The sequence below is a fragment of the Pezoporus flaviventris genome, unplaced genomic scaffold, assembly GCF_033815535.1.
Source record: "Pezoporus flaviventris isolate CSIRO_AGI_PZ_B2104156 unplaced genomic scaffold, CSIRO_AGI_Pfla_v1 ptg000070l, whole genome shotgun sequence".
Lineage (NCBI taxonomy): Eukaryota > Metazoa > Chordata > Aves > Psittaciformes > Psittacidae > Pezoporus > Pezoporus flaviventris.
In genome coordinates this window covers 7,061,765-7,087,891 of record NW_026892618.1, presented here as the reverse complement: position 1 = coordinate 7,087,891, position 26,127 = coordinate 7,061,765, and the positions used below count along the sequence as shown (strand labels likewise).

At 45.0% G+C, this 26,127-nt stretch overlaps 1 protein-coding gene across 5 annotated transcripts in view; it reads right to left on the bottom strand.

Annotated features, from left to right (window-relative positions):
* The window catches only part of RIMKLB (ribosomal modification protein rimK like family member B), a 47,151-nt gene extending 30,413 nt beyond the window's left edge, over positions 1–16,738 (bottom strand). Inside the window, exons 1-3 of one of the 5 annotated variants that reach the window (XM_061472278.1) lie at positions 16,290–16,738; positions 14,778–15,259; positions 8,306–8,526 (exon numbers count right to left, since the gene is read on the bottom strand). In XM_061472278.1, the coding sequence (XP_061328262.1) occupies positions 8,306–8,480 (175 nt within the window). In that variant the 5' untranslated portion in view covers positions 8,481–8,526; positions 14,778–15,259; positions 16,290–16,738. Of the gene's footprint in view, positions 1–8,305; positions 8,527–14,777; positions 15,260–15,939; positions 16,189–16,289 lie in introns of those variants that run through there. The other 4 variants (XM_061472279.1, XM_061472280.1, XM_061472282.1 and 1 more) reach the window with 4 other exon arrangements.
* Positions 16,739–26,127: the final 9,389 nt, after the last annotated feature.

Sequence of the window (26,127 nt, the reverse complement as noted above, 5' to 3'; positions counted from 1 at the left end):
CATTTCTAACTATATCATACAATATCATGTGCCTGAAAGAGACAGAACTCCCCTCGTCTTAAGCACATAGCACAAGTATTCCATTGGATTACCTTTTTTGCTTTGTCTTTAGAAAGGAACACATTCCTCTCCCCTCTCTTTTCATGAAAATACATTCCTAAGAAGGAAGCCAAATTCTTCCCTCATACAATTCCACTGAAAGGCAAACACACACACCCTCCAAAAAAAACCAACCAACCAACCCCAAGCAAACAAGAGAAAGATGCTCTCTAGGGGGAACAAACAAATAAACCCCTTGCAGATGTGTGGAAACAAGTAACAAGCACAGCAAGTCAGTCCCCAGTTCAATACTTGCACTATACCGAAGTACAGAGCAAGAAAACATTTCTGTCTAACAGAAAAAGCCTTGCATTAGGTAAAGCACTTCATTAGTGTAATGCTTGCAGAGTTTCTCTGAGAACATGATCAGAATATCTTTGTTCTCAGGTGTTCTACGTGTTGTCAAGCACTTAACACATTCTGCTTACCAAAGCTTGCTTCAACTTTTGACAAATACAAAGGAATTTTAAAGCTCTTTATCACACTTTTAATCCTAAAAAACGGACTGGACCTTTAAACAGATTATGAGAATCATGTAAACTTTTCCTTTCAAAGAAAAATCATTAAAAGGACACCATCACAGATTTTTCTGACACTGTAATGTTAATTATTTACAATATCAGCAAATAAAAACTGTCTGATAGTTTCATTAGTGACATTTTTTTTTGTTCTCTTTTTCATTCTAATATTTCAATGTAGCAAAGGGCAGATATAAAAAGAAAGCGTAAATTCTTAAACTTAAGCGCAAGTTCTTAAAACTTTATTTTATCACATTTTATAGACAGTTTTAAGAAAGTAAAGGGACTTGTTCATGTCCACTGGCACTCCTAGAAATCTGTATCAGTTAAAACACAGGTTTACACACTGGAAAACCCCTCTCATCACTGAGCAAAGTTGCCGTACCAGTCTCTCTCATATTCACAATCACTGCCTGTTATTCACAAGTGGACAACAACTAGACTTGGGAGAAAAGGTGGAAAAAACTGAAGGAACTATCATTCCTTAAAGAACAAGTACTGTTGACTTTTCTGATCAGAAAGCCAGTAAAGTTGTCAGTTGTTGTCAGTTTCACAAGTTTTTGTGGTATTGACACTTGTGGTATCTTCTAATATCTCTACGCTCAAACACAAAATACTTTGCCCTCCTGATTTAAGTGCTGCAGCACTTTACATGTTGTTACCTGCCTCGGAGGATTAACGAAGCGTTAAAAAATACCCTCCACCTAGGAGAGGCGGGTTTAAAACGACACCAGCATGCAGACCTGGGTCACAGTGCAACTGCTGACAAATGTGCCAGCACAACTTGCGTAGGTGACACAGCACTGGAAGAGGGATTGTTGGAAAAATGACACAGAAACCCGCAGCTAGTTAAAGACTGTCCTGAGAAACATCAGACCCATTTTAATTTCTTGACTGCGACGTATGGAACATGCCTTCCATCTTACTTTTGTCTTTTTTGACATTGTTTTTCCCCCAGATAGCCATTCCTTATAATTTGTACCACAATTAAAAATCTGGCAATGCTTTCTGGCATTTTCAGCTACAGTAACACACACATCTGTTCAACATGGTATGTCTAAGACAATTTTCCTGGCTGACTGCATTGGAACACATGCAAATGAAAAACTTCAGTCCTTAACATAGCCCTCTGAAATTACCACAGTAAAATACTTCCATGCAGAAACATTCCTACCTCTCCATCTTTCAAAGGTGGCTTTGGACTATGCCCAGATCTACTACTGATGACATACTGACATCTACTGAAGAAACACAATGAATCTGAGAAGCTCAAATTTACTGTTAGCCTTTCTTATTTAGCATCAGCTTGAGATAACAGGAAAGACTTCTAGTCTTGATCTTAATCACTGATAGCAAGGACAAAAACTGCAAGGACACCCAGGGTCACGAAGTATAAATCCTTTCTTCCTAAATGAATCCTAAAAAAGTTGTGCTTGGTGTCCCAGTTCTGGAAGAAAACAATTCTTCCTAAAACATGTGGTAGCTGTTGAAATGCACTGTTATTAAAATATGTTTCTATGATAATAAAGCAAATGTACAAATTGCTGCATTTTCTACTACATTTCTAGATGTGCTTCTCTGAGGTATCTAATACTGGGGTGGTCACAGTCACCCACCCCTAAACGCAGCTGCAAGTCCAGAAATCCCTCTATACACTGCCTACTAGTAACGCATACAGCTTAATCAGATTTAACATCAATCAGACTGTCAAGCAATCGGTTTCCACAGCCAAAGAACATCAGAAAGTTTCGAGTGGTTCTGAGCCCAACATTTTCAACAACACAAAATTCACTTCATGTTTAACCACCTTCCACTCCTTTGCACACAATGCAGTTTCTTCTCCAGCTCTCACTACTAAGTTGCAAACTAGTAGTACTCGTAGTAGTACTAGTAGTACTACAATTGCTTCCCAGCTCTGCAGAGGAAGCAACAGCTGCTTCGGCTGTTGTTAGCAGCAGGAAACAGGCCAATTCTGCAGTGCTCAACAGGGCACCTTGCCAAGGCCACTTGCCTCTACTCCATCACTCCTAGAGCCATTGCTGAATACTGCAGGAGAGCTCCTGCAGTAAGGTGCAGCAGGGAACTGCTGAAACAGTCGGAGAAAGAGGAGGTGATTACGTTCCCTATTGTGCCATATAAGACAGGTTTTAGATGACTTAAAGATGATTCAAAATTATTAAGAGTTCTAACATTTTGATATAACAACCATTTCACAGATGAAAAATCCCTCTCTTATCATGGATCTAGCTGACAAGAGTACTTTTCTTTCCATTATACTGAAAACATGAGAATTTGCATCTAACCTTTTTTTTCCCTGAGCTTTCTATACTTTATCGAAATTTGACAGAACTCTTTCAACTATCCTGATTCCTCCAATGCTATCTCACCCAGTGTGAAACAAAGAATCAAAGATCACAAATGCTTTTTACTAGTTCAGACCAAAGCAGAAATGAAGGCCAGATCATATGAAACAAAATCATTTTTGGCAAAATTAAAGACTTTAAATGAAATAGTGACTAATATTGCAAATTTCAGGCCCACACAGGAAACCCAAATGCCTAAACCAGCACACCAGCCACCTTTACCAAGTAAACAGAATCTTACCTTCTAAATAAATGCTCCATCTCTGGCAGTGTTCAAGGCCAGGTTGGACAGAGCCTTGGGCAACATGGTCTACTGTGAGGTGTCCATGCCCATGGCCGAGGGTTGGAACTGGATGATCTTAAGGTCCTTTCCAACCCAAACCATTCTATGATTCTATGAAATACTTCCTCTGCAGGAAATATGAAGACAAGACATCAGCTCCTAGGTGACATCCTTCTGACTTAAGACAGCTGATCATACACAAAGTATTACTGCTTAAGAACAGATCAGTACCATGTCCTTTGTATACCTCAGCTAGACTGATCACTTGCCTTTACATTCCCAAAGGAAAAGCCAAGAAAGTCTTAGAAAAGTTAACACTTTGTTTTATGCTTTAGGACACACCAATTCCTTTCACTCCAGCATCTTTAACAGTTGAAAGCTCATGAAAGCAACCTTCCTTAAAACTATTTTCCTTCAGAGGACAGTATAAGAAAACATGGAGATTCCAAACACCTCAAATAAAGGAAACATAAGTTGCTGACTCAGTGATCTCCAACCTCTGCTATTCTGGTAGCTACAAATTTTAATGGAGATATTCTTGTACATAATTGTAACAAAGGAAAGAAAGATCCAGATTACCCTAGCACGTTCTTCTCCAACAAACAGTTCTTGAACTGTGCTCCCCTACAGGTAGGGTGTGTAGTCTGCGGAGAACATTACTGCTAAGTCCTACACACAAGTGGAGAAAAAGAGTGAGCTCTCAGAAAGAGAAGACAACCAATGGATTGCCTTTCATCTCTTGCCCACTAAGTCTCAAGGTATGCTCATTCCCTACAGGCTTTTTCCACCTCCAGGCCCACCCACCCTGCACACTACTGCTCACTAGTTTCAAATTCCCCAAATCACTGCACTAGCAAATTTAACACATCTAATTTTAAACTATTTGTCTAACAGGACTCACTGTTAAAGACTTCAGATGTGTGTTGGAAAACACCATGTAGTTTTGTTAGATTATGTATTTCAAATGAATATAGGAATTGCCAAACTACATTAGGCAACTAGCCATTTAATTTCGTAACCCAGTGCATTCCTTGCAGCAGTAAATACCAGATGCTTCAAAGAAACACAAAAAAATCCTAAAGCTGACACTATGAAGGATCCCAACCATAAGAAAATTCCTCTGTTTTAAAGAATGCCTTGAAGCTACAATTAAATCAACATAAATATGAGCCATTCCCTAGAAGAGCAACACCAATCTCCCCTGCCCTCGTGTACTACAGCTAGCAATTGTGTGACCACAAAATGGGTTGATGCAGCAAGCTATTCCAACAGAAAACTGTTTATTTGGGTGGTGTTAGTGTTCCACTGGATTAGCCAACTCAACTCACATGAATGCCAGATCCTGCAAACAAGCAGAGAATTTGGTCAATCTTCTTTTGAATTAGATTAGTTTAGCTACAACATGAAAGCAAGCCAAGAGAGACATTAAGTCCTTACACAAGGCAAGCAGCTACAGAAAGGCTGGAAAGGGACAAGAAAACGGCTGCTCCATTCCACAGTAGATGATACCAGACCAGCTTAGCTTCAACAATTTAGATCTTAAGAAACAGACTACACTCACACGATATTTTGAGCCAGTTTAAATCAGAACAGCTGCAATATCACCCTCCACTTTTTTCCATACATGCATTCCTGTGCACCAATGTTGTACGTCTGGTTCAATACCCATTCCAACAGGTTAAGTCCACCAAAGCAGCAGAAAAATATTCACTGATTTATGCAGCTGGACTTCTCCACTTATTTTAACTTCACTTTTGCTTTGGACATCTCGAGTACTACTGCCAGTGTGCAAAGAAACAGGAAAGCATGGCTCGAGTAAGCAGTCACTTACCTAATTAAGGTAGAAACCATAGTTATTTTCAAAAACTATTTGTTCAACTTAACTATTTCCAAGCCCGTTTAAGCATAAATCAGTTTAACAGTTCCCTACTGAACTCAGAGGGAAAACTTCATTTCCACATCTTTTCACTTGCATTTACAATCATTTCTGGACTCATGCTGTGTTGAGTTATGTAACATAAATCTTGATGATCTAGCAGGATCATCATGTGGCCAGCAATACTGGGGCTGGGGGTGGCACCTGGGATGCTGGGTCACGCCAAGTTGTGGAAGGAACCAGCAGGGACTGCTGCGGCTACAGTGTTGCCCAGGAATCCAGCTGTGCATCCCATCCAGCTCTGTAGTACAGCAGAGTAACACCCCAAGGAGTCACAACTGCTGGGTCCACTGCCTGAAACAACCCTACCTCTCCCTTTCCCTTTGGCCAAGTCAGGTACGTGGCAAATATTCATTCTGTGACATACACAGATCTTTTAAGAGTCTGAGCATTGCAAAGTTCTTCATGTCTGCCATTAGCTCTGGGCTTGCATGATATTCACACCAATGTACTCTACTGTCAAGACATGTTACATACAAGGTACACAGCATGTAACTGGTGGAGGGGCCACACATCCCACTGTTCTGCTCCATTTTCCTAAGTCTGCAAGTGTCTTTTCCATTCTGCCTCTGTGAGCTAAATCATTTCAAGCTTTTTTATGTCCTGAATTTTCAGACTCCAAAAACCAGTCATGCTCCTGACAGTCAGCAAGTCCATGAAGAAGTATCCCCGGTTATGCCATCTACAGAAATACCACATTTGTAAAGTTTTAAACAGCATCAACTTGACTTTGTAAAGTTAATGTTCTTTGTACAATTTATTTGAGAAACTACCTAGGTTTTGAAGGACAAAAAAATGCTCTAATCTCAAGTGTATGTGAAAACCTCCAATACCACCTATTACTGGCAGAGCCCTGTATTGCTAAGCTTTCAACACAAATTATGGTTGAACTGGAAGCAAAAGCAGGTTATTATCCACTGAAGATATATTCTTTTCTTCAACTTTACTCAATCTGGATCCCTCACACAACAGTAGATAACAGGAAGGGTAGAGAATGCACTACCTCCTGGATTTTGTTCCAGGACATCCTTTCCTAGGCCAACTGAGGACTTTTAACAAGGAAAATAAAACACAATACTTTTGCTTGTGTACTCCATCAGAACTCTGCATCAAAAAATGCAGGCAAGCGCTAAGAAAACTAGAAAAATAAGAGGGAAGATTCTTGATTCTTCCGTCTCCAAGAGAAAGAACTGTTTCATATATGACAACTCCTACATCCCACCCCAAAAAGATCACAATTAGGTCAGATTACTTCTAAGGAAATTTCTACCCACAATCTTTCAGCATTTTTATCTTTCTCCTTTTCAAAAGGTCAGTTATTCAAACATAGTCTGAATGAACAGTTTGTAGGAAAAAATTTTCTTTTTTAATATTCTCTTCCTAGTCATTTCCCTTATTTTTGTCATTCTTGTAACTACACATTCCTCAGGATTGGTTTTCCAACTTGCATACTTTATTTCTTGCAACAGATGCAGCATTAGGAGACATTAAATAGAAGAGAGAATAAAGGCCCATAATTCATGCTTGCGGCATTTAATTTCAAAAAAAAAAAAAAAAGGCAGAAAACACACCACCAAGAAATAAACACACTACTGAAATGCTGAAGGACCAATTCTGCATCTTAGAGGCTGCAGCTATAGTTCTGGAGGGCTGCCTTCACAGAACATGCTGTCCTAAGGCCAGCACACTCTGAACAGTAAGATATTCAGACTTTCTGACAGTAAGCTGCCTTGATTTGAACACATCCTACAGAATCTCAAGAACAAAGTTTTTTCTCTGAGTCAGTTTTAAGACTTCCCTCCAATGTCGATTCCCCAATAAGGAATAAGGTATAAGAACACACAGCAACCTCTCTTCAGGGCTGAGGGTACTTTTATGTTTTCTCCCCACAAAGAATTACTCTAATACTCTAATTCAGAAATTTAATCTTTCCCTGGAGTTCCACTGGTTTGTTTTGGGTTTTTTTTTACAGATATATGAGGACGATAAATGGAAGTAAAGGTACAAAACAACACTGAAGTCTCCTTCTTTTAGGAAATCCAAATTAAAGACTTGGGAAAATATGATAGTGTTACACAGCTTGGCATTCTTCCCATAACATAAGCTTACTTTCTACAGAATCATCTTATTTAACTTTCCTAACACATTTTAATATCTTTTTCCTTCTAATCACCACAGAAAAAAAAAAGCTAATAGTAAAACAGAACAGAAACCTTACAATTTAGTTTAAAACGCTCTAAGTTGTTGTTAACGGGACAATTTTTCTGATGTACATACTTTGTTTTCCAGACCCATTCTTTTTGGGCATATACGTTACTGTATCTAGCAGCATAGAATCAGAGAGTGGTTTGAGTTGGAAAGAACCTTAAGATCATCCAGTTCCAACGACCCTGCAATGGGCAGGAACACCTCACAGTAGACCATGTTGCCCAAGGCTCTGTCCAACCCGGCCTTGAACACTGCCAGGGATGGAGCATTCACCAGCTCTTTGGGCAGCCTGTTCCAGTGCTTCACCACCCTCACAGTGAAGAGCTTCTTCCTTATATCTAACCTGAACTTTCCCTGTTTCAGTTTGAACCCATCACCCCTTGTCCTACTGCTACAGTCCCTGATAAACAGTACTGCTTTAGTTATGTCACCTTATTATCTCCAGCTCCATGACAACTGGTACTGTTCATTGAAAATTCCTTTTCATTTCAAATATGTTTGCTACCTTGAATTCAGAAAACAAACAGAAGAAAAAAGTCCTCCTGAAACTCTTAAATGTGACCTACAAACTTCAAGTACCTACGCAAAAAGATGAAACACCATAATTTCTTCTTAATTCAGAGGTTCTTATCCTGGAATCAATACACTAAAGCAACCCTCCTCTATGTCCTACAAAGGAAAGGCAAAAATAGTTCTAATGTGAATTAGCAAAGTTAATTATATTTGATTATCACAATAAATGTTAAAGAATATGATGTCATCTAGATCTACATGAATTAGGACATGTATGGTATTCTGGCACACAAGAAATTCATTACTGAAGAGTACAGATGCTCCATTTTACAATCTTTTTTCCAAGTAGCCTTTCAGCACATTCCCAGCCTTATCTCATTCTCACCGAGATTTCCATCCTCAATGGTCAGCACCACTTCATCCATCACCAAGGCCCGGAAATCTAGCTCCTCTTCACAGCACTTGGCCTTCAGTGCTCTCAGGATCTCCTGCTGAGGGTAATCTTCTCTGATGCGACGGTCTGTTAAGAACCACAGCCTGGGAGCAACTGAACTGCACATCTTGGAGCTGTCTTGCAACCTTCAAGGTCTCCTTTCAATGGAACTTCTAAATGGTGGAGAAGATGAGACTCTGTTAGAGTACACAGGCTCCTATCTTCATATTCCCCACTGTACCAGGTCCTACTCCCTCTGCACCAGTCCTTTTCCATGGAGTGCAACTTCCAACCTCCAAGTGGGAAAATAATGTCTACGCCTAACCTGCAGCAGAAGCAGCAACAGGAACAAATCCATTTACATTCAATGGAATGTAAATGCTAGAAATCAGGTCTTGAACGTCATGCTAGTTTCATCCACAAGTACACACTTGACATAAATAGTAGCACCCCGCTTTCTCAACAGCACTAAGGGGCATACCAAGAACTGAAAACGTATGGATGGCCATCTCTGAAGGCCAGAATTTCAACTTCATGACTGGGGTAATTCCTTACAAATGGAAATAACTCAGCCCCTCCTACCGAGGCACCGCTAAAACACCAGTGACAGACTTAGTGTATCCCTATCCACCATATACAGAAGACAACAGAGTGTGCCAAATCCTCTATTTTAAAAGAGCAGTCTTGAACAAGAAGAAACCCATTAAAACAATATTTTCCACGTCAGTATTTCAAGACTGATTTGATCTTACAATTACTTCATACCCATTGTACTATCCATAATATATTACTGGGAAGAAAAAAAAAAAAAAAGAAAAATAAAACCACACAAAACCCCCTCAATGGAACAAGGGGAATCAACAAAGTATTAAGAATACCCAACATGGAACCTAAAGCAAAATCAAGGTTTGAGTATCAGTGCTAGCCCTTTCTTGCTCCTTTTTTTCTTTTATATCAGTTTTATATACATAAATAGCAGCAGGAAAAATTCAGCACCAAAACTAGAAAAAAACCCCAAACAGTTCAAACTGAAGAATTTCAATTACAATGGCACCAGAAGTGATAACAGCAAGGTACTGCTCCTTTTGCTTTGAATACAGGGCACCTCGACTATTTTTGACTGTATACTAAAATACTTTAAAAGCTGCTAAACAATTACAATTATTGTTAATGGAATACTCATCTACACTCAAGAGAAACAAGCAGCATGGTGTGGGTAAAATGAACTGTGGAGAAAAACAGCTGTTTTCTGCAACACATTTTAAACTTTCATATTAAAACAGAGATAGAAATCATTGTTTTCACCAACAGAGCTTACATGAGTTTCAAACAAAACTGAAGGCTAGGACAGAAACGGGAGCTCTGCCCAGTAGTCCTAGTGACAGGACCTGTTGTCAACAGAAAATGCAAATGCAGAAAGACCAGAAGTATACAACTTCTTTCATCTCATACCACAAAGAATTTCATTTTTCGTAGCAGGTCTTAGAACAAAAGTATTACTTTGCTACTTATAAGAATGAGCTGATTCTGTTATTATTGCTAGCATTATTATTTTTAAAACAAGTTTCTTCTACTAGCACAGCTTATTCTGAAGGAGATACATTTTTAAATGGACATTTTTATTCCTAGTACTGAGAACCATGACAATAAGCAAACTTTTTTCCCATTGCTTTGGTAAATGAACAGCAACAATATAAAGCCAAGGACTGAAGTTCTTCATTGTAAGAGCTTGAAAGAAAGCAGAAGCTATGGAAAGGCAATCCCAGATGCAGACCAGCCCTTGACAGCGGTCAAGATGCTCAAGGTAAAGCAGGAAAAACTGTTTGCTCCCTGCAGGAAAATGGGTAATGGAGGCTGTAAGAAGTACTTTTGAGATCTCAAAGAACCCCCTTTTTCTTCAAAGCAGCTAAAAGTGAAAAGGGCAAGCTGAGGCTTGGGCTTGCAATGGCTGACAACTATAAGATCCCGCCCCACTTCCAGCTCTCTCAACCATGGCTTTCTCTCCATGGTACGTTACAGAAAGCTTCCTGGGACAACATCTTCAGCCAAGAATCAGGACAAAATATCTTTTCCAGAAATGGCACTGCTATGGCACAGTTCAGAAAGCTTCTTGTCCATTTATTTCGGCTATCTGCATGAATGACTGGGGAGACCAAACAGCCCCACCTACCGCCTCTCTTCTGAAAAGCAGCTCCACTTAATAGGCTGGCCCACCTTGGTTTGAGTAACAGCTATAGAACATGGAGTACACGAAAAAAAAATACATCTGACAGACAGATATAATTAAAAAATAATAATAATCACAAAACATTACGTATTTTCAGCCTGTTTGGGGTTTTGATTTGTTGTTTGGTGATGGGGGAAGGTTTCTGTGCTCACTACTGTTTCTAACACGGGTGCAAAGAAACAAGTATTTTCTCTCCAGCAGCCTTCTCCCCCTATTTTTGCTTGCTCCCAAACCTTAATTTCTTTGCCAACAGCGATCTGTTCACATTTTTCTCAAATATCTTTTCTACATAGCTCCACCTCCACTCCCTTGAATCTGCAGAGACTGTTCCATCATCTGCCCTGACTGCCACTATCAGCAGTGATTTCCTGAAAATCAGCAAAGGATTGAGGAAGAAAGAAAGTACACCCTTTTCTATCCTCCATCTTTCTGCTATTTTTAAAGGAGCTATAGCATCATCAAGAACCATGCAGATATCTCAATCAGCACATTAAACCAAGCAGGCACATAAAAACACCTTGGGTATGGGCATACATCTCCCTCCTAATGCTACGTCTCATCTCCTCTAAATCTAAGTTTTATAAGTGTGTATAAAAAGGCTCACACCTCATCATGAGGCAGGAAGGTAGCAACCTCAAGTATGAAGGTAAAGATTAAAAAACTCACCTTAGATGAAGCTACAAGCAGAGGCAGAAACCAGTAATTCTAACTATCAGTTCCCTGACCTCCAACCCAATACATTTTTTTTCCACCTGGAGAAATACCCTTTCACACCAACGTTCTGCTCCTAAAACCAGAATCTACATAACAGTTTCAACCTCTCCTTATAATCTCTGTTTTGATTGTGTAAGAAGTCTCACAGAACACAAAACCTGCAATTTACCCTATTAACCCAAATATCTTAATCCCTCCCACATTCTCAAGCACACTGTCTGTAGGAGGACAGCTTGCCTTGCCGTCAGATGCACAAGAACATTAAGCTCTCAAGTCGGATACGATTTCCAGAATTTTTCCCTGAAAGCCAACTCCACCAATTTCAATCCAAAAGACATAGCCGCAGACAATGCTGGGTGTGCATGGAATACTTCCTAACCCATGAACGCATCTATTGCAAAGTAAGTATAGTAGATATAAGGGGAAGAGCAGATGTCTAAATGTCTTCAAGATGACCAGCTGAAATGCAGTTTCACGTAAAGCTAGTATAATCAATGTAAGTACCATCTTTCAATAACTATTTAATAGACATATGAAACTAAAATGAAAAAAAATCATGTTAGACTGGGACAGGTAAAGTGGCAGCAAAGTAAAAGCTCTATGGTCAAAATTAAACTGTCAGCCAAGCCAAGCAGACACAACTACATCTTCTTCACAAAGACTGTGTGGAACAATTTATTCCCTCTATAAATTGCTGAAGCTTTAGCAATTTATACAGGGAATGCAACTCACCCCAGCTTTCAGCTGTGGCATCCCTGTACTACTTAAGCTAAGCTTTAGACTGGTATTCACACAGCAGCTTCCTCTGCTCCCCATCACATGCAAATATATTTTCTTCCACACTCCTTGAATGTGCAACACACCTTTTGCACCTGTCCTAACAAAAACACTCACTCTGCTACTTTTCTACTTGACATCATATACAAATACATTTGGTTGACATAACAAGGAATTCATCCAAGCAGATCAGCTGTCTAGAGAACTGGAAATCTCTGAACATAACTCTTTTTCCTTTGAAGGGGTCTCTTCTTCACAGAGAGCCTTTCAGACCTGCCTGCAGGAATGGGATACTGGTCTCTTTTGCACATTTACTCCTTGTCCTCTCCTCAACACCCAAAAGCAGGAGAAAAATTGACTAGTCTCTTTTTCTTTTTCATCATGATGTATTTTCCCCTAAACTGAAACAAGAAACCAGTTATTAGGAGATAATAATTAATGTATGTATTAATGATAAATGTGTACCATAAAAGATACCTAGTACACAAAAATATTATACCCTTTCTATTCAGAATTCAACTACTCAATGCCTCTCTAAATTAAAAAGTCTAGGTTGTCTCTGTCCTATGGGAACCATGAATGGAATCCCAGATGTTTTTTCAGCATTAGGAATCGATGTGACCTGGCTATCTCAAATGCTCAACTTGTGATCGGATGTTATAGTACACTCCCATTGACTATCCCAGATTGCACTGATCCCAGTGCAATCTGGGAATCAAGTTAGTGGAACAATTATTACTATCAGCCCCTCCCAGAATCGTTTCTTTTTTCAGATCTCGGCTTAAACTCTCAGCCTCAGTTATAGCACTATGTAGCTAACACAACTCTATGGATTTCAGCAGTTAATAGAGAAATAAAACCTAATCTTAGCTTTCGCACACCTCTAGGCATATTTAATCCCTACAGCTCAGGTGATGATAATAAAAATCTCACAGAAGTGAGAAGGAAAGAGCAAAGAGCCTGACAGTCATGATTGCCATGGGAAATTGAGAACTAGGAAAAATAAGCTCTAAGCACTCACCTCACTACAAATAACACTGCACCTTCTTACATATCATTAATGCATATCCCTTAATACTTCTTTCCAGAACACTTAAGCTGGAAAAGGTATTTTGTTTTCCTTTTAATCATAAATTTGCTAAAGCTTGAAACAGAGTACACACCTTCAGTAAACCAATTGTCTCTACCATTGCAGCAGTTTCTAGAATCCTACTTTGGAGGCCACACCTCATGATGCTGAAGACCTAAGGACAGTTGGCAGATGCTCATAAGTTACCTCTTTCAGGAGATATCTCAAGGCAAATCTGAATTACAAAGCCAATTCTAGGTAGCAGACCGGTCAAACAGCTAACGAAGGCTCTGGCATATGACCCTGCGTATGATCCATTATACGCCGTCATGGAAGCCTCTGTCTCATCTTAATGAAAGCAGCGCTTGAAACAACCCAGAAAATCTGACTATGTCATAGGGAGACCAGGCCTGAAAACAGTTCACAGCTGTTTCAAGTATAAAGCACAATTAATATTTATCACACAAAGATACCAGAATGATGATCACTTAAAGAAAACCTAAAGGAAATATGCATATAACTCATTGAGGAATATAACCCATGGCAATATATACAGATAAAAAACTAACATCTTGAACCACTTGTTCAATTTGCTTTAGAAAAATAAATCCAAGGTAAGCCAACTCCTTCCTGACACTGCTGCTTCATGGCAATGCTTAAGTACAACCTCAAGAAAAATCCCTCTCTTACCTACCAGAGATCAGTTTTCCCAAGCCTGTCATATAACCATTTGAGAATCTTTGGAAATAATACATTTTTAAAAGCTGAAGAATATGAAAAATTAAAGTATCTCTTTGAATGCGTTTTATGTAATAAATTGAGCAGCTGCAGCGCAATCTGTCCAGCACTGCTGCATTATCATCCGCCCTCTACACATGCTTCATAGAATTTAAAGTCACTGCAGGCAGGTGAACCTCAAGCACACCTCTTTGAAAGCGTGTCACAGCATCTACCTCCTTTTCAGTATGAGATTTTAGACTGCAACAATCACGGGATATGGGAATATGTTAATCGTTCCCATTCATTCCCAGTACAACCCTCCACATCGGCAGACAGGCAACTGCACTCCCTGATGGCTTTCATCTGCTTGTCCCCACCTCTGCACTGAGTGATGCTAAAGATGTTAGCTGGAAACCTTCCAGGCACAACTGCCTCAAAAGGCAGAGATCCACACCCCCAGTCTTTCCTCCTCTAGGTTCATGCTTACAAGTAGGTGATAACATGCCCCATTCACACACCCCAGCTCCTGATCTCCAGTGAATCATCCATTCGCTCTAGCCCCATACTGGTCAGCATCACCTCTCCTGCTTCTGCCTTGGTGGCTTTCTCCCCCTGCAACAAGCTCTCAGCTTTTTCACCTCGCTCCACTCTGCCTGTGCATGCAAATAAAACATACATTTCCTCCCACACCAGCTCCTTCTCTGAAGGGAGGCTCTTCTACCTCTGCCCAGGTTCCCCTGCAATGTGGCACAATACCCCCCCGCTTCTCTGCTTCCCCCCAACCCGATCTGTGTGTATACAGGCAGTTCTCCCTCCCCCCTTTCCCCACCCCCTCTCTGTCTCTGTGCCTCTCCTAGCGCCTGGCGTGGGGGAAGGGAAACATGCACTGCATGAATGAATGGGCCGAAGAGACTTACCAGAAATTGCGTGAGGAGAAGTGTGGAAAATGAGAAGGACACCAAAGATGGGTGCTTCCTCCTTCCAGCGTGCCAAGTGCTGCTTCAGTTGTGGCTCCCTTCACAAGGTCACGTGTCCTCCTAGGTACCCCTTTCCCTGGATCCTCTACTAACCACAAAGGGTTGCAGGGCAGTCTTCTGGATGCCTCTCTGCACTCTGGAGGGAAGGGTACTACTGAGGCTCCCAAAGCAAGCAAAGTCCTATAACGTGCAACGTATAGCGGACGCCTCAGGTAACAAGGGAGACTTCTGAGGGGAGGAAGGGCGAGTAATGGCTGTTAAATTAACTCCCAAATTGTCTTCCCCTATGGGAGAAGAGGGACGGGAAGGAGGGAAGAGTGTACTGGTGAAGCGCTGTAGCTTTCTATGTAAAATAAACTGAATCCTCGTGTCTCTTACTTGCTCAGAACTGAGCCCCTAAATGTCTCTGAAGTCACAAACACCTAGGAAGGAAAAAGGGGAGAAAAATCTCAATTAAGACATAAACTAACATACAAAGGTATCTAATAAACTAAATCCCACCGGAAAAAAAAAGGTGCCGTACAACACAGTAAGCAAGGCCAAAAGAACGCAATTTTGCGAAACATACAATTTTAAATGATTTACAGAAATGTACTACCACAGAAGCCCGTTTTAAGAGGGAAAAAAAGGTTAAGCAGTTTATTCCTTAACTGAAGGCTGTGGGCTCGAAGGAAAGTTAAATCTGCGCCTACATGTGAACGTAAGAAGAAATTCAAGTTTTAAAACCTTCAAAAACTATTTCTATTTATTTGCATGAGTCTTTAAACCCCTCATCCAGAATAACATTCAGAATTCAGATGAGGAGACTAGAGAAAAGTACGTTTCAGGTAAGAAGCATACACCCCTAGGCATGAGACCCCACTCCGCCATAGAAAATAAACTGTCGCTTATAAAGGGCGACCAAAACGAAAAGCCAAAATAACACGTCTAGAGGATGCTTAATCAAAGATTAACAGTCGCACACTTGGAGGCCCCGGTAAATCAGTTAAGTCACCGATGTGCCATGAGCTCTTTAAACATCAGAAAACAAAAGAGAAGAAACCCAGCTGAAAGATTTCGTTCCAAGACTCGGCAGCGCACACACACACACATACACACACACCCTGCGTCACGGGCAGAAATTGCCCCCAACAACCGCAGACCCCCACGTTCACGGGAGCCGTTTTCCACCCCGTTTCCGCGGCGGCTTTGCACACAGACCGAACGCGTGTGAGCGCGCAAGCGGCGCGCAAGGCGGGAGCTGACACCCGCGGCGCACTCGCAGCGCTCCGCCCGAGCGCGACCCGCCCGCGGAACGCCATGGGCGAGGCGGCAGCACTACGAGGAGCCGCCGCCCGCCCTTCTGCCCGTGCCCCCGTCGCGCACGCCGAGCGGCCGCCGCCTGCATACACACACACACCCCCCCCACACACCACCACCATCAGCCCCGAAGCGGCCGCGGCTGCCACCCACCTGGGCGCCCCGGCTGTCCGGCCCGCACGGGGCGGCGGGAAGGCGCCGAGATGCACAATCACCATGGGCGCAGCGCGGCGGCGGGGCGGGACGGCTGAGAGGACAGTCCCAACCCCCCCAACACACACACTCCTTCCCGCCTGCCCCCTCCCCGGGCACGGCGAACCCCACCCCCGGGCTCGCACCCGCTCAGCCCGACATCTCACCCGCCCCGGGCACCGCCGAGCCCGAAACCGAGGGGACCCGCGCGCCCCGCCGGCGCCCCCCTCCCCTTCCCGCCGGCACCGGGCCTAGGAAGGGAAGCCGCGGGGCGAAGAAGGCTCCGAAGAGACTCGCCCCTTCCTCCCCGCCGGCGGCAGTCGCTCGGCGGCGCGCTCCTAAAGGGGAGCGGGCGACGCCACACGACGCTCCGCTCAGCCCCCACCCCCCCTCCCGCTCTCCGCGTCCCTCCTCCCGGCGGCTGGGGTGAGGCAGGCGGCTGTTCCCTGCACCGAGACCCCCGCCCCCCGCCACCGCCGCTCCAGCCACAGCGCGGGCACCGCCGCCTCCTCCCGCGCTCCCTCCCGCCGCTTGACTGGAGCGGCGCCGCTAACGGCCGAGAGCGGCTGGCACGCGCTGCCGAGGCGAGGGGAGGGGAGGGGAAGCGAGGCGGGCGCCCGGCTCCGCGGTGGGTGGGGCGGCCGCGGGGAAGCGCGCGAGGGCGGCGGCGGCGGGGGCGCGCTCCCGCTTGGTACCCGCCGCCGCGCGCTGCTCCGGCGTGGGTGTGGGGTGGGGTGGGGCGACCCAACCGGACCGAAGCGGTGGCCGTGCGCCACCGCACGCACGCTGAGGGTGCCTCTACGGCACGGGCGGGCTCTCCCGCCAGCCCGCTGCGGCGGGACGCGCGAAGCCGGAACCTTTGTCCTTCGTGTGACAGGTACCGGCGTGACGCGCCCCACGCGCCACCTGCCACGCACCGTCACGTGCCCCGCGCGCCGCCGGGGCCGTGCCGCCCCTCGCTGCTGTCGTTCCGCTAACATAATGGCTGCTGGCGACGGAGCGGTGCTCCCCTCCCGTGTGTTATTAACCAGCGCGTTTCCTTCCGTGCGCCGGTGGCACACCGGCCACTCTTCTCCACGCTTCACCGTTTCTGTTCACCGCATCGCGTTAGCTGCGTATCCCACGGGGATTCCTGTGGGAATTTCTCCTTCTCCAGCCTTCCTAACCTCGAGATTCTGTGCCCCAGGCGAACAGCCTCTGTCCCTGCCCGTGGCAGAGGGCTTGAACTGTATGATTGTTAAAGTTCCTTCCAACCCAACCCATTCAGTAATTCTGTCTTCCTCAACAACCAGTGTTACAGCTTTGCAAATACGGAACATACCCACTCGGTCATGTCTGATATCCCCAGACCTCGTGTCTTCTGTCTCTCCAGCATGTGGTGGATCTCTCCTAGCATTCTTAGTTCTTTCACCTTAACGACACTCTACATACCCTTGCCTTCAAGTGTAGGTCATCTACACATGACACATACATACATGACAGGCTCCAGAGCCTGTGGTTGCAAGGTAAAGATCATCCAAACCTTCCATGTGGTACCCCTGATATTTGACTGGCATGATGGGACTGATTCCCACAGTAGTAACCCTACACATTACAATACAGAATGCCCTAAAATCTGCCTCAGTGTTTATCCATTCATACTGCAGAGCGATGTACCGTGGTATCCTACGCTCCACCTTCGGTACACCTTCTGTAAAGCCATAGCTGATAGTTAAAATGAAACGCAAACATCACTAAGCGTTTCTAAGGCTGACTTTACTGTGTTTGTTCATTTGGTCCTGCAAACATCTGGGTCCTACTCCCCAACCGCAGGTGCGATTCATAAAGCTCTTTCAGAAAAGCATGAGGCAAGGCTGCCTCAAAGATGCTGTCAACCTTGTGTAATGTGAGATGTCCCTACCCATGGCAGGGGGGTTGCAACTGGATGAGCTTTAACGTCCCTTCCAACCCAAACCATTCCATAATGCTATGATTCTGTGATGTCAATGGCCAAAATCCCTGTTTACCCAGGCATCATCCGATGCTCTCCCACCTGCTGGGGCTGTTCGCCAAGCCTTCTGGCTTTTCATGGCTGCAAGCCAGAGACAACTGCTGGATTCCAGGTTCTCGTCCACCCCACCCTATACAACAGCATAGGGAAAAATACACCATCACTCGCTTAAATGCCAACTCAAAGTACAACTTAAGAGCAGGAGGCAGGTCATTGGCAAGTCTCAGCAAGCTAAATAAAAACTAAATAAATTACTCCAAAATGCTGGACAGTATTTTTGTTACTTTGATTGTTACAAAACAATACCACCTTTGACAGAATTACTGCATCCCAGAGCTTCTGGAGTAGAGTTCCCATGTGCAGAGTTCACACTTCTGACAGTTGTAATTTCAGATTGTGAGGTGCACAGGTTTGTTTACACAGGGAATTTACTAACAGGAAGCTACTGTGGCACCACTGCTCAGCTGAACTGTGCAACCACTGCACAGCATCTAGCACACACACACGTTTCAGAGCAAGAATTCTTCTGGAACCGTGTATGCTGTTTTAAGGTAGTATAAAGCAAAGAAGAAAGAAAATGCCCACATGTAGTATGTATATAGTTGTAACTACATATAATAGTGATATAATAATAGCAAATGTTTATTATTATTTTTACAAGGGCCTGTAGGGACAGGAGAAGGGGTAATGGCTTTAACCTGAACAGAGGGGAAATTGAGATGAGGGTTTAGGAAGTTCTTCCCTGGCAGGGCAGTGAGACTCTGGCACAGGTTGCCCAGAGAAGCTGTGGCTGCCCCATCCCTGGCAGTGTTCAAGGCCAGGTTGGATGGGGCTTGGAGCAACCTGGTCTAGTGGAAGGTGTCCCTGCCTGTGGCAGGGGGTTTGGAACTGTGTGAGCTTTAAGGTCCCTTCCAACCCAAAACTTCCTGTGATTCTATCGTTATCAGTGAGCATTGATTCCACCAACTACCATTTGCCTTCCTTACTCTCTCACATGCAAAATGGAGCCTTGCATCTTTTTTTTTTTTTTTTTTTTGCTGTTTGTGGAGCTGCTAGAGCTGTAGCACATTGGACCTCAGTACAAACTCTGAGTATTGAAGTGAGCAATGATCTGAGTCCACTGAAAGAGCAGGTTGGATGACCCCTACCTCTAGAACATCTTTCCACCGTCCAAAAGCACCGCTCAGTTTGGAGAGAGCCCTCAAAGCCTTTTGCTATTTCTTAGAAAGGCAGAGCAGGGCAAAATGATGATTTATTGCTCAGGACATCCCCACCCAGGACATATCCACAACTGCAGCAGCTTTTGAGTTATAAAGAGTTGCCACTGCAGTCAAGTTGTATGTAGATGTTACACTTCCCTAGGCAAGTCTTCATTCTTTTAATCTCTAATTTTTTCTACTCTGTATGCCAGTGAATGTGAGGTCTCTCCTGTCACCTACAGATCTATTCTCATCAGGCCAGAATTCTCACAAAGAGAGTATTGGCTACTGCCCCGGGCATCAATGGTCCAGAGTACCAAGTTTCACCCTTTGGGAAAATGATGTAATTGTAGTATCAGCAAAGAATGGGCGCCTCTGAAGACTGAACATTCCTGGCACCTTCTTTTGAGATTTTTCCCATGCACTCTGAAATGCATAATGTAAGGACTGGTCCAAACCCTTAATGTATGCAAAATCTGATTTCACGGTTGATTCCATGAAGCATCTTTTGTCACTGCGTTCACTAAAAATGCAAACCAGCCATTCAGTCATTACTCTGTTATTACGCACATCAGAAAGTTTGCTATGCTTTCTCTGGTTGGGTGTATGTGCTTGTGGAGGAAAAATGCTGCAAAGTCCAGTCTTCAAATGTTGCTAAGCCTCATTATTTGTATGAATTTGCCTGCGTGCTGCTGCTGCTGCAGTAGCTACTCATGCAGTCAGTTAAGTCTCACAGCGATGTTTCTGCTCCCCACTTGGGTGACTGAGTGATAAAAAATGTAAGGCAAGGTAAGTGCCTGTGCTCACACATGAATGCTTGGGTTCACATATGAACACAGATGGTCCCATGGAAGGAAACAAATTCTGGATTGTGTTTCAATGAGAAAATGGCCGTATCATTCTTGTTCCACACTATGTAAAATGAGAACTATGAGAAATCATCTTTAATTTCACCCAGCCTCCGTTTACTTGCTGGTTCTGACTGCTATACCAATTCCTGTTCTGGATAAACAGACATAAGGTAGTGGACAATGACTGCCAACACAGAGGACTCACAGCTAAAGAGGTCAGCGGGAAATTCCACGTTTCACTTACTCAACCCCAAAAGCATTTTGACCCAGCACCATGAGCGACTCCAGTCTCATCAGACAGCTGCTCGGGGCTCATCTCTTGGAGGCTGTAACACCCACCACATGTTCCCCATCCCCAACATGGCACCGGAGCTTGCCAACGTTTTGGGGGGGGGGGGGGGGGGGTTGTGGTCACGGCGGGAAGGCCGAAGGGTCCGCCGCACGTGCGGTGCGACCACCAGCACCCTCACACCCCACATGCGTACCGCTGCCCCGGGCAGGAGGGGCGGTGGCGGGTCCGGGTCCGGGTCGCTCAGCCCCGCCTGCTGCGGCCCGCGCCCAGCAGCAGCCGGCTGGAACCGGCGGCAGCAGCGAGGTGCGTGCAGCCAGCGCGGCTGCCAGCGCCGCCATCCCGCCCGGCCGCGGTCCCTTCTCCCTCGGCGGGAGACACGGGGTGCGGGAATGGGGCTCCGGGCGGCTGCAGCCCCCCGCGGGACGGAGCGATCCTGCTGCGGGGTCACGCACGGGCAGGCGCAATGCGCGACCGTCCGTTTCCTGTGCCTGGCGGTGGGAAGGGCGGGAACAGGCGGCTGGGGCGAGGAATAATCCTTATGGTGGGAATGCTGTGATAACATAAAGGAAGAGAGGTCTGTGCAGGTGGTGGCATGCAGGGGTGAGAATCCCCTTGTTCACTTGAAAGGAGGACTGCAAAGGCTCGGGACACAATCCCGCCAGAAGAAAAGGGCTCGCAGGGGCATTGCAGGACTTTTCCTGCCAGACAGCAAGCGTTCGGGGACACGTGGAGGAGAGCACGCATCTCATTGAATAGGTAACTTTGAAGAAGGTCAGAGGCTTCTGCTGTCCTTATTCCGGGCACAGTTTGAGAACCGAGAGACACAAAGAAGCTCAGGCAGGCAGAGTTACAAACAGAAACAAAGGGATGGATGAATAGCAGCTGGGAGGCTTCAAAGGCCAGTGTGTAACAGCAGCTCCCACTTCCAGAAGACAGGAGTGCATTTCTCCCTGCTAAGTTGCAGTTATGCTGCAGCGAAATAGGGAACAGTACTGAGGAGCTGGACAAAGGAAAAATGTGGTTCTGGTGGAAACAGTCATTTGCAAGAAAAAAGCTTCCTTCTGTCCCCCTTCTGCCTCTCTTACGGGTGCCTGCCCCCTTCTCCAACTGTTCCTCCTCACCCTGCATTTTTCCTTTACTGTCTTGAGAAAGTTCCTTTCTCCTTTCTGTCTGCCTGCTTTTGTTTCCTGTTCCTTTCCCTCTTCTTGACTGTCCTTTTCTGTCTCCTCCATTGTCTTTTGATGAATGCTATTGCAGTGATGACTTAGGCTTTCAGTGTCTGTTGGGAAGGATCTGATGCAACCACCGGGTGGCTATACCTTGCAGGCGCTTAGCTGCGGTAAGATTGATAAACATCTGCCCTGCGAGCTAAAGAGCTTCAGATGACAGGTTAAATGTCCCTGAGTTTTTCACAGCCACGTCGGTGTTTTCCTCCTGTGCAGCACTTCTGCGCCCAGAACTGGTGCGACAACGTTGCAGGGAATCGAAGACTTCTCATCCGTGGGGAGCGGTTTCTTCATCTAACCGATGCTCCCCCTCGCCGCTGCCAAGCGTGATTATACACCCAGCGCCTGCCCGCCTTAGACCGAGGGAGGATGTGGAGGGGCTGGCGACTCAGGTCTCCCCTTGCGGGGTCCGGCGCCATTATGGGAGAGATACTCAGGGGGACCCTTCCCCTTCCCTCCTCCTGCGGCCAGGTGCTAAGGGAGGAGGGAATGGAGATCCCTATGAAGGGAGGCCAGAACTAGGTCAGTGTAGCTGGAAACTGCAGCTGGTGCAGTACGGGGGGGGGGGGGGGGCGCAGAGCCAGGGATAGCCGGAGGAGCGGGGTGAGTGGGAAGAGCCGTGCTGGATGCGGGAGGCGGCGGGGGGGGGGGGGAACGGACACGACACAACACTGACAAGTTGCAGAGGAAAGACAGACTCCTGCGGGCTGATTGCGTGGCTGCCAGCACGCACAGCCCCGCTCCCCATCCTCCCCTAGTCCCTCACCCCCTACACCCGCCTGCACCCGCCGGGAGAGCCCCCCCCGCCGCGCTGCCCCGGGCTTGCGGGGCGCTGCGCTGGCACAGCGTTTAGCCATCGGGGAGTGGCCTGGGGGTGGGCAGGAGGAGGTCCGCAAAGGGGAGAGGGAGAGGAAGGGAGAGTGGAAGATGGTGCTGGAAGGTGGACTGAGAGAAAGATGTTAGTAACAGAGAAAGGAGGCTGGATGGAAATGGAGACGTGGAGAAAAATCTGGGCAAATACATAAGGGACAGATGGAGAAATATATATTAAAAAGAGGAATAAGAGAAGCATGAAAGGCAACAAACAATGACAACTGATGTTTCAGCACTTGAAATTGGTGCAGTGGGGAGGAGGTCGTTTGCATTCCTCACAGCGCCCAGGCAGAAGGACACATCCCCCTTGCCAAAACCCACAAGGCAATAAAGCTGCTGCAGCCAGACGCTGCCAACACGTTTACCATCACCAGTGGCTTCACTACAGATGTACCTCACTACTGCCCAAGGGCCGTATTGTTACCACCCTTCAGAGTGCAGTGAAAGCACGTTTCAATACAGTTTGCAGTATGCCTCGTTTGACCTTCTGAGTGATTCTGCATCTCTGACATTGGCTCCTCTATTGCAACTCCAAAGAAATTCAGGTTGCAAGAGCTGTGTTCTTTTGTCATTGCTGCATAACCTAGGCCGTACTTTCTCAAGCTCTGCTTTTCTTTCCCTCCTCCCCTTCCCTAGTGCTTTTCCATTTCCCTGCCTCTCTGCCCCTCTGCCCAGTGACAGCCTTGACCACACTGCCTTGTGTCTCCCTCAGACCTGGGCTCCCCGGTCTGCTCGGAACAGTGCAGCCTGCAGAAACTCATGCCCTCCCCTTCCCCATTTTCCACTCCCCTCTCCTCAGCCCCACTACATCCTTCCTGTCCTGACGCTGGCAGCGTGTCTCCTCCCTTCCCCAGCCCTCCCCCTCTTTTCCCTGCAGTGCTCCCAGGCTCACTGCAGTGCAATCCATCACTCCCAGCCAAGGTCCTCACGCCAGGGGAGGGAGAAGCCTGGCTCCCTGTGAGGCTGGGGGTGTGCAGGCAGTGCAACTATCTCCTCTTGTGTTAAGAAGTGAGAAAAATCTCACAGCATACAGACCCTTCTGGAACTGAAACCTCCCATCCTCTTCCAGCTATTTCATTTATTCATTTGCTTAGTTAGTCTCTTTGTTTTCAAAGAAAAACATGTTTCTGCCAACATTCCAGTGAAGGTGACTGAAAGGAAACCAGGGAGACAGAGAGAAAGCCAGAGTCGGAAAAGCTTGTGCAGAGAGAGAAGCCGGGAGAAAGAGCCCGGGGGGAGATGTAGGGGGAATGGGACACGACAGTATGACATATGGAGAAGAGGAGAGAAATTAAAAAGAAATACAGAAATAAAGAGGGTGAGAAAAAATATTAGATCTTAGATGCAGGAAAAAGAAAGCACAGGAAATAGTAGTAAAATAAATAAATGGGAGAAAGACCCAAGATGGCAGGCACAGCAATAACACTCAAGGAGGATACAATAAATAGCCAAAGGAGCCTTGCTAAAGAGGCTAGGTTGACACAATGAAATAACATTTAGCTATCGTAAGAAGCAAATCCAGCGTGCTTTTATTTGAATGCAAATATTCTATACAGCTGCATGCAAATGAAATTCCTGTGTGTTTTTATTCTAAGAACAATTACAAGTGAGGAAATAATGGGTGAATAGTTGAAGTCTTTTTTCATAAATAGGTACTTATTGGGGCAGCTGCACTTGATGGACAGAGGCAAGAAATTATTAGAATAATATCAAATTAGCTTTTTCTACTTTTCACATGCATCTTGTAAAGGTGTGCATGTTGATGCAGAATGGCCTACATTTGATACTGGTTTCATCTCTTTTAAACTGAGGTGAGCTAAATCAGTGCAGGCCCTTCACCTGTACACATATCACATCAGGACAGATTTTCATTAACATAACTCGCCTTGGTTTTAGTCTGCCATAAAGTCAGAATAGTGACTTCAGAGGTGGAGGTCAGAAGAAAATTCAAATGATCTGATTGAAGTCAGCTGTACCTACAGGAGAGACAGTGATTTATAGCAATGCAGTTGTAGTAATGCCCAAAATCTCTGGTCAAATTCCTCTAACATCAACTGTAGAATAAAACTTAAATGAGCATTGAAAATATGTCAGCCTTTACAGTCCCTGTGAAGGCATTGGAAATGGAGGGATAAAAACTGAAAAGTGGTGCTTCCTAATTTTCCCCACAATCTAAACTCTTAGCAATTTGCCTGCTAACATAGAATCATAGAATAGTTAGGGTTGGAAAGGACCTTAAGATCATCTAGTTCCAACCCCCCCTGCCATGGGCAGGGACACCTCACACTAAACCATCTCATCCAATGCTTCATCCAACCTGGCCTTGAACACTGCCAGGGATGGAGCATTCACAGCCTCCCTGGGCAACCCATTCCAGTGCCTCACCACCCTAACAGGAAAGAATTTCCTCCTTATATCCAATCATAGCATCATTTGCATTTCTTCTACTCAGTGCAGTCACTGTTCTCCTTTCTTACCTCCTTTCAGAAGCAGGGTAAGTGCTGTCAATGCTGACACTGAGAAGTGCAACAGTGTACGTATTTTGGATATGGCCTTGACCACAGATCTTTTTCTAAATGTTACATAATTTAAAGTAAATTGGTTGCCACTTTTGTCCCTTTCCCTCATTATGCTTGAAAGCTTATGGGGTATCCTATTTTATAATAATAAATACTATGCAATACAATACTATACAATATGATATGATATTATACTATACTATTATTTTATTTTTAATTACTACTCCTGCTCCTATTTTCTCCATGCACCCATGAAGCATCCTCTTGATGTACGCACCCATGAAGCATCCTCTTGATGTATGCACCTATACACGTCCCTTTCTCCGATGCCACTTTTAACTGAAAGCCCATGCCCCACTCAGGTGCTGTGAACTGATCCTGATTTGATCTTGTAATATCCAGTGCTCCCTGTAGCCCCACTAGTGGACTCATGAGGCTATGTAAGGATTTCAGAGCAATGTACACCTCAGCACTGCAAAATTGAACATCAGAATAGACCCTTCCCAGCAGTGACTTGTTTAGCCAGCTATGGTTACTGCTCCAGTGCCACCCTGTGATGTGATGATTAATCCTGCTGACTTTACTCCAAGGTTTGTGATGCCCAGAAGAGGGGGGAGAAGGGAAGGAGTAATCCCTTGTGTCTTTACTGGTGTTTAACTTGTGGCCACAGCCTCATCTATATGGAAAACTTGCACTAGTTGAATTAAAGTGGTGTTTCTATGTGGTCCAAAGTCTATATGGACATACATAACTGGGCTTAGCGGTGGGGTTTATATATTTGTTAAACCTTAAGTGTTATCTGTCTCCCTGAGAGAATGGTCTAGGAAAATGTACCCTGAGAGAAGCTGC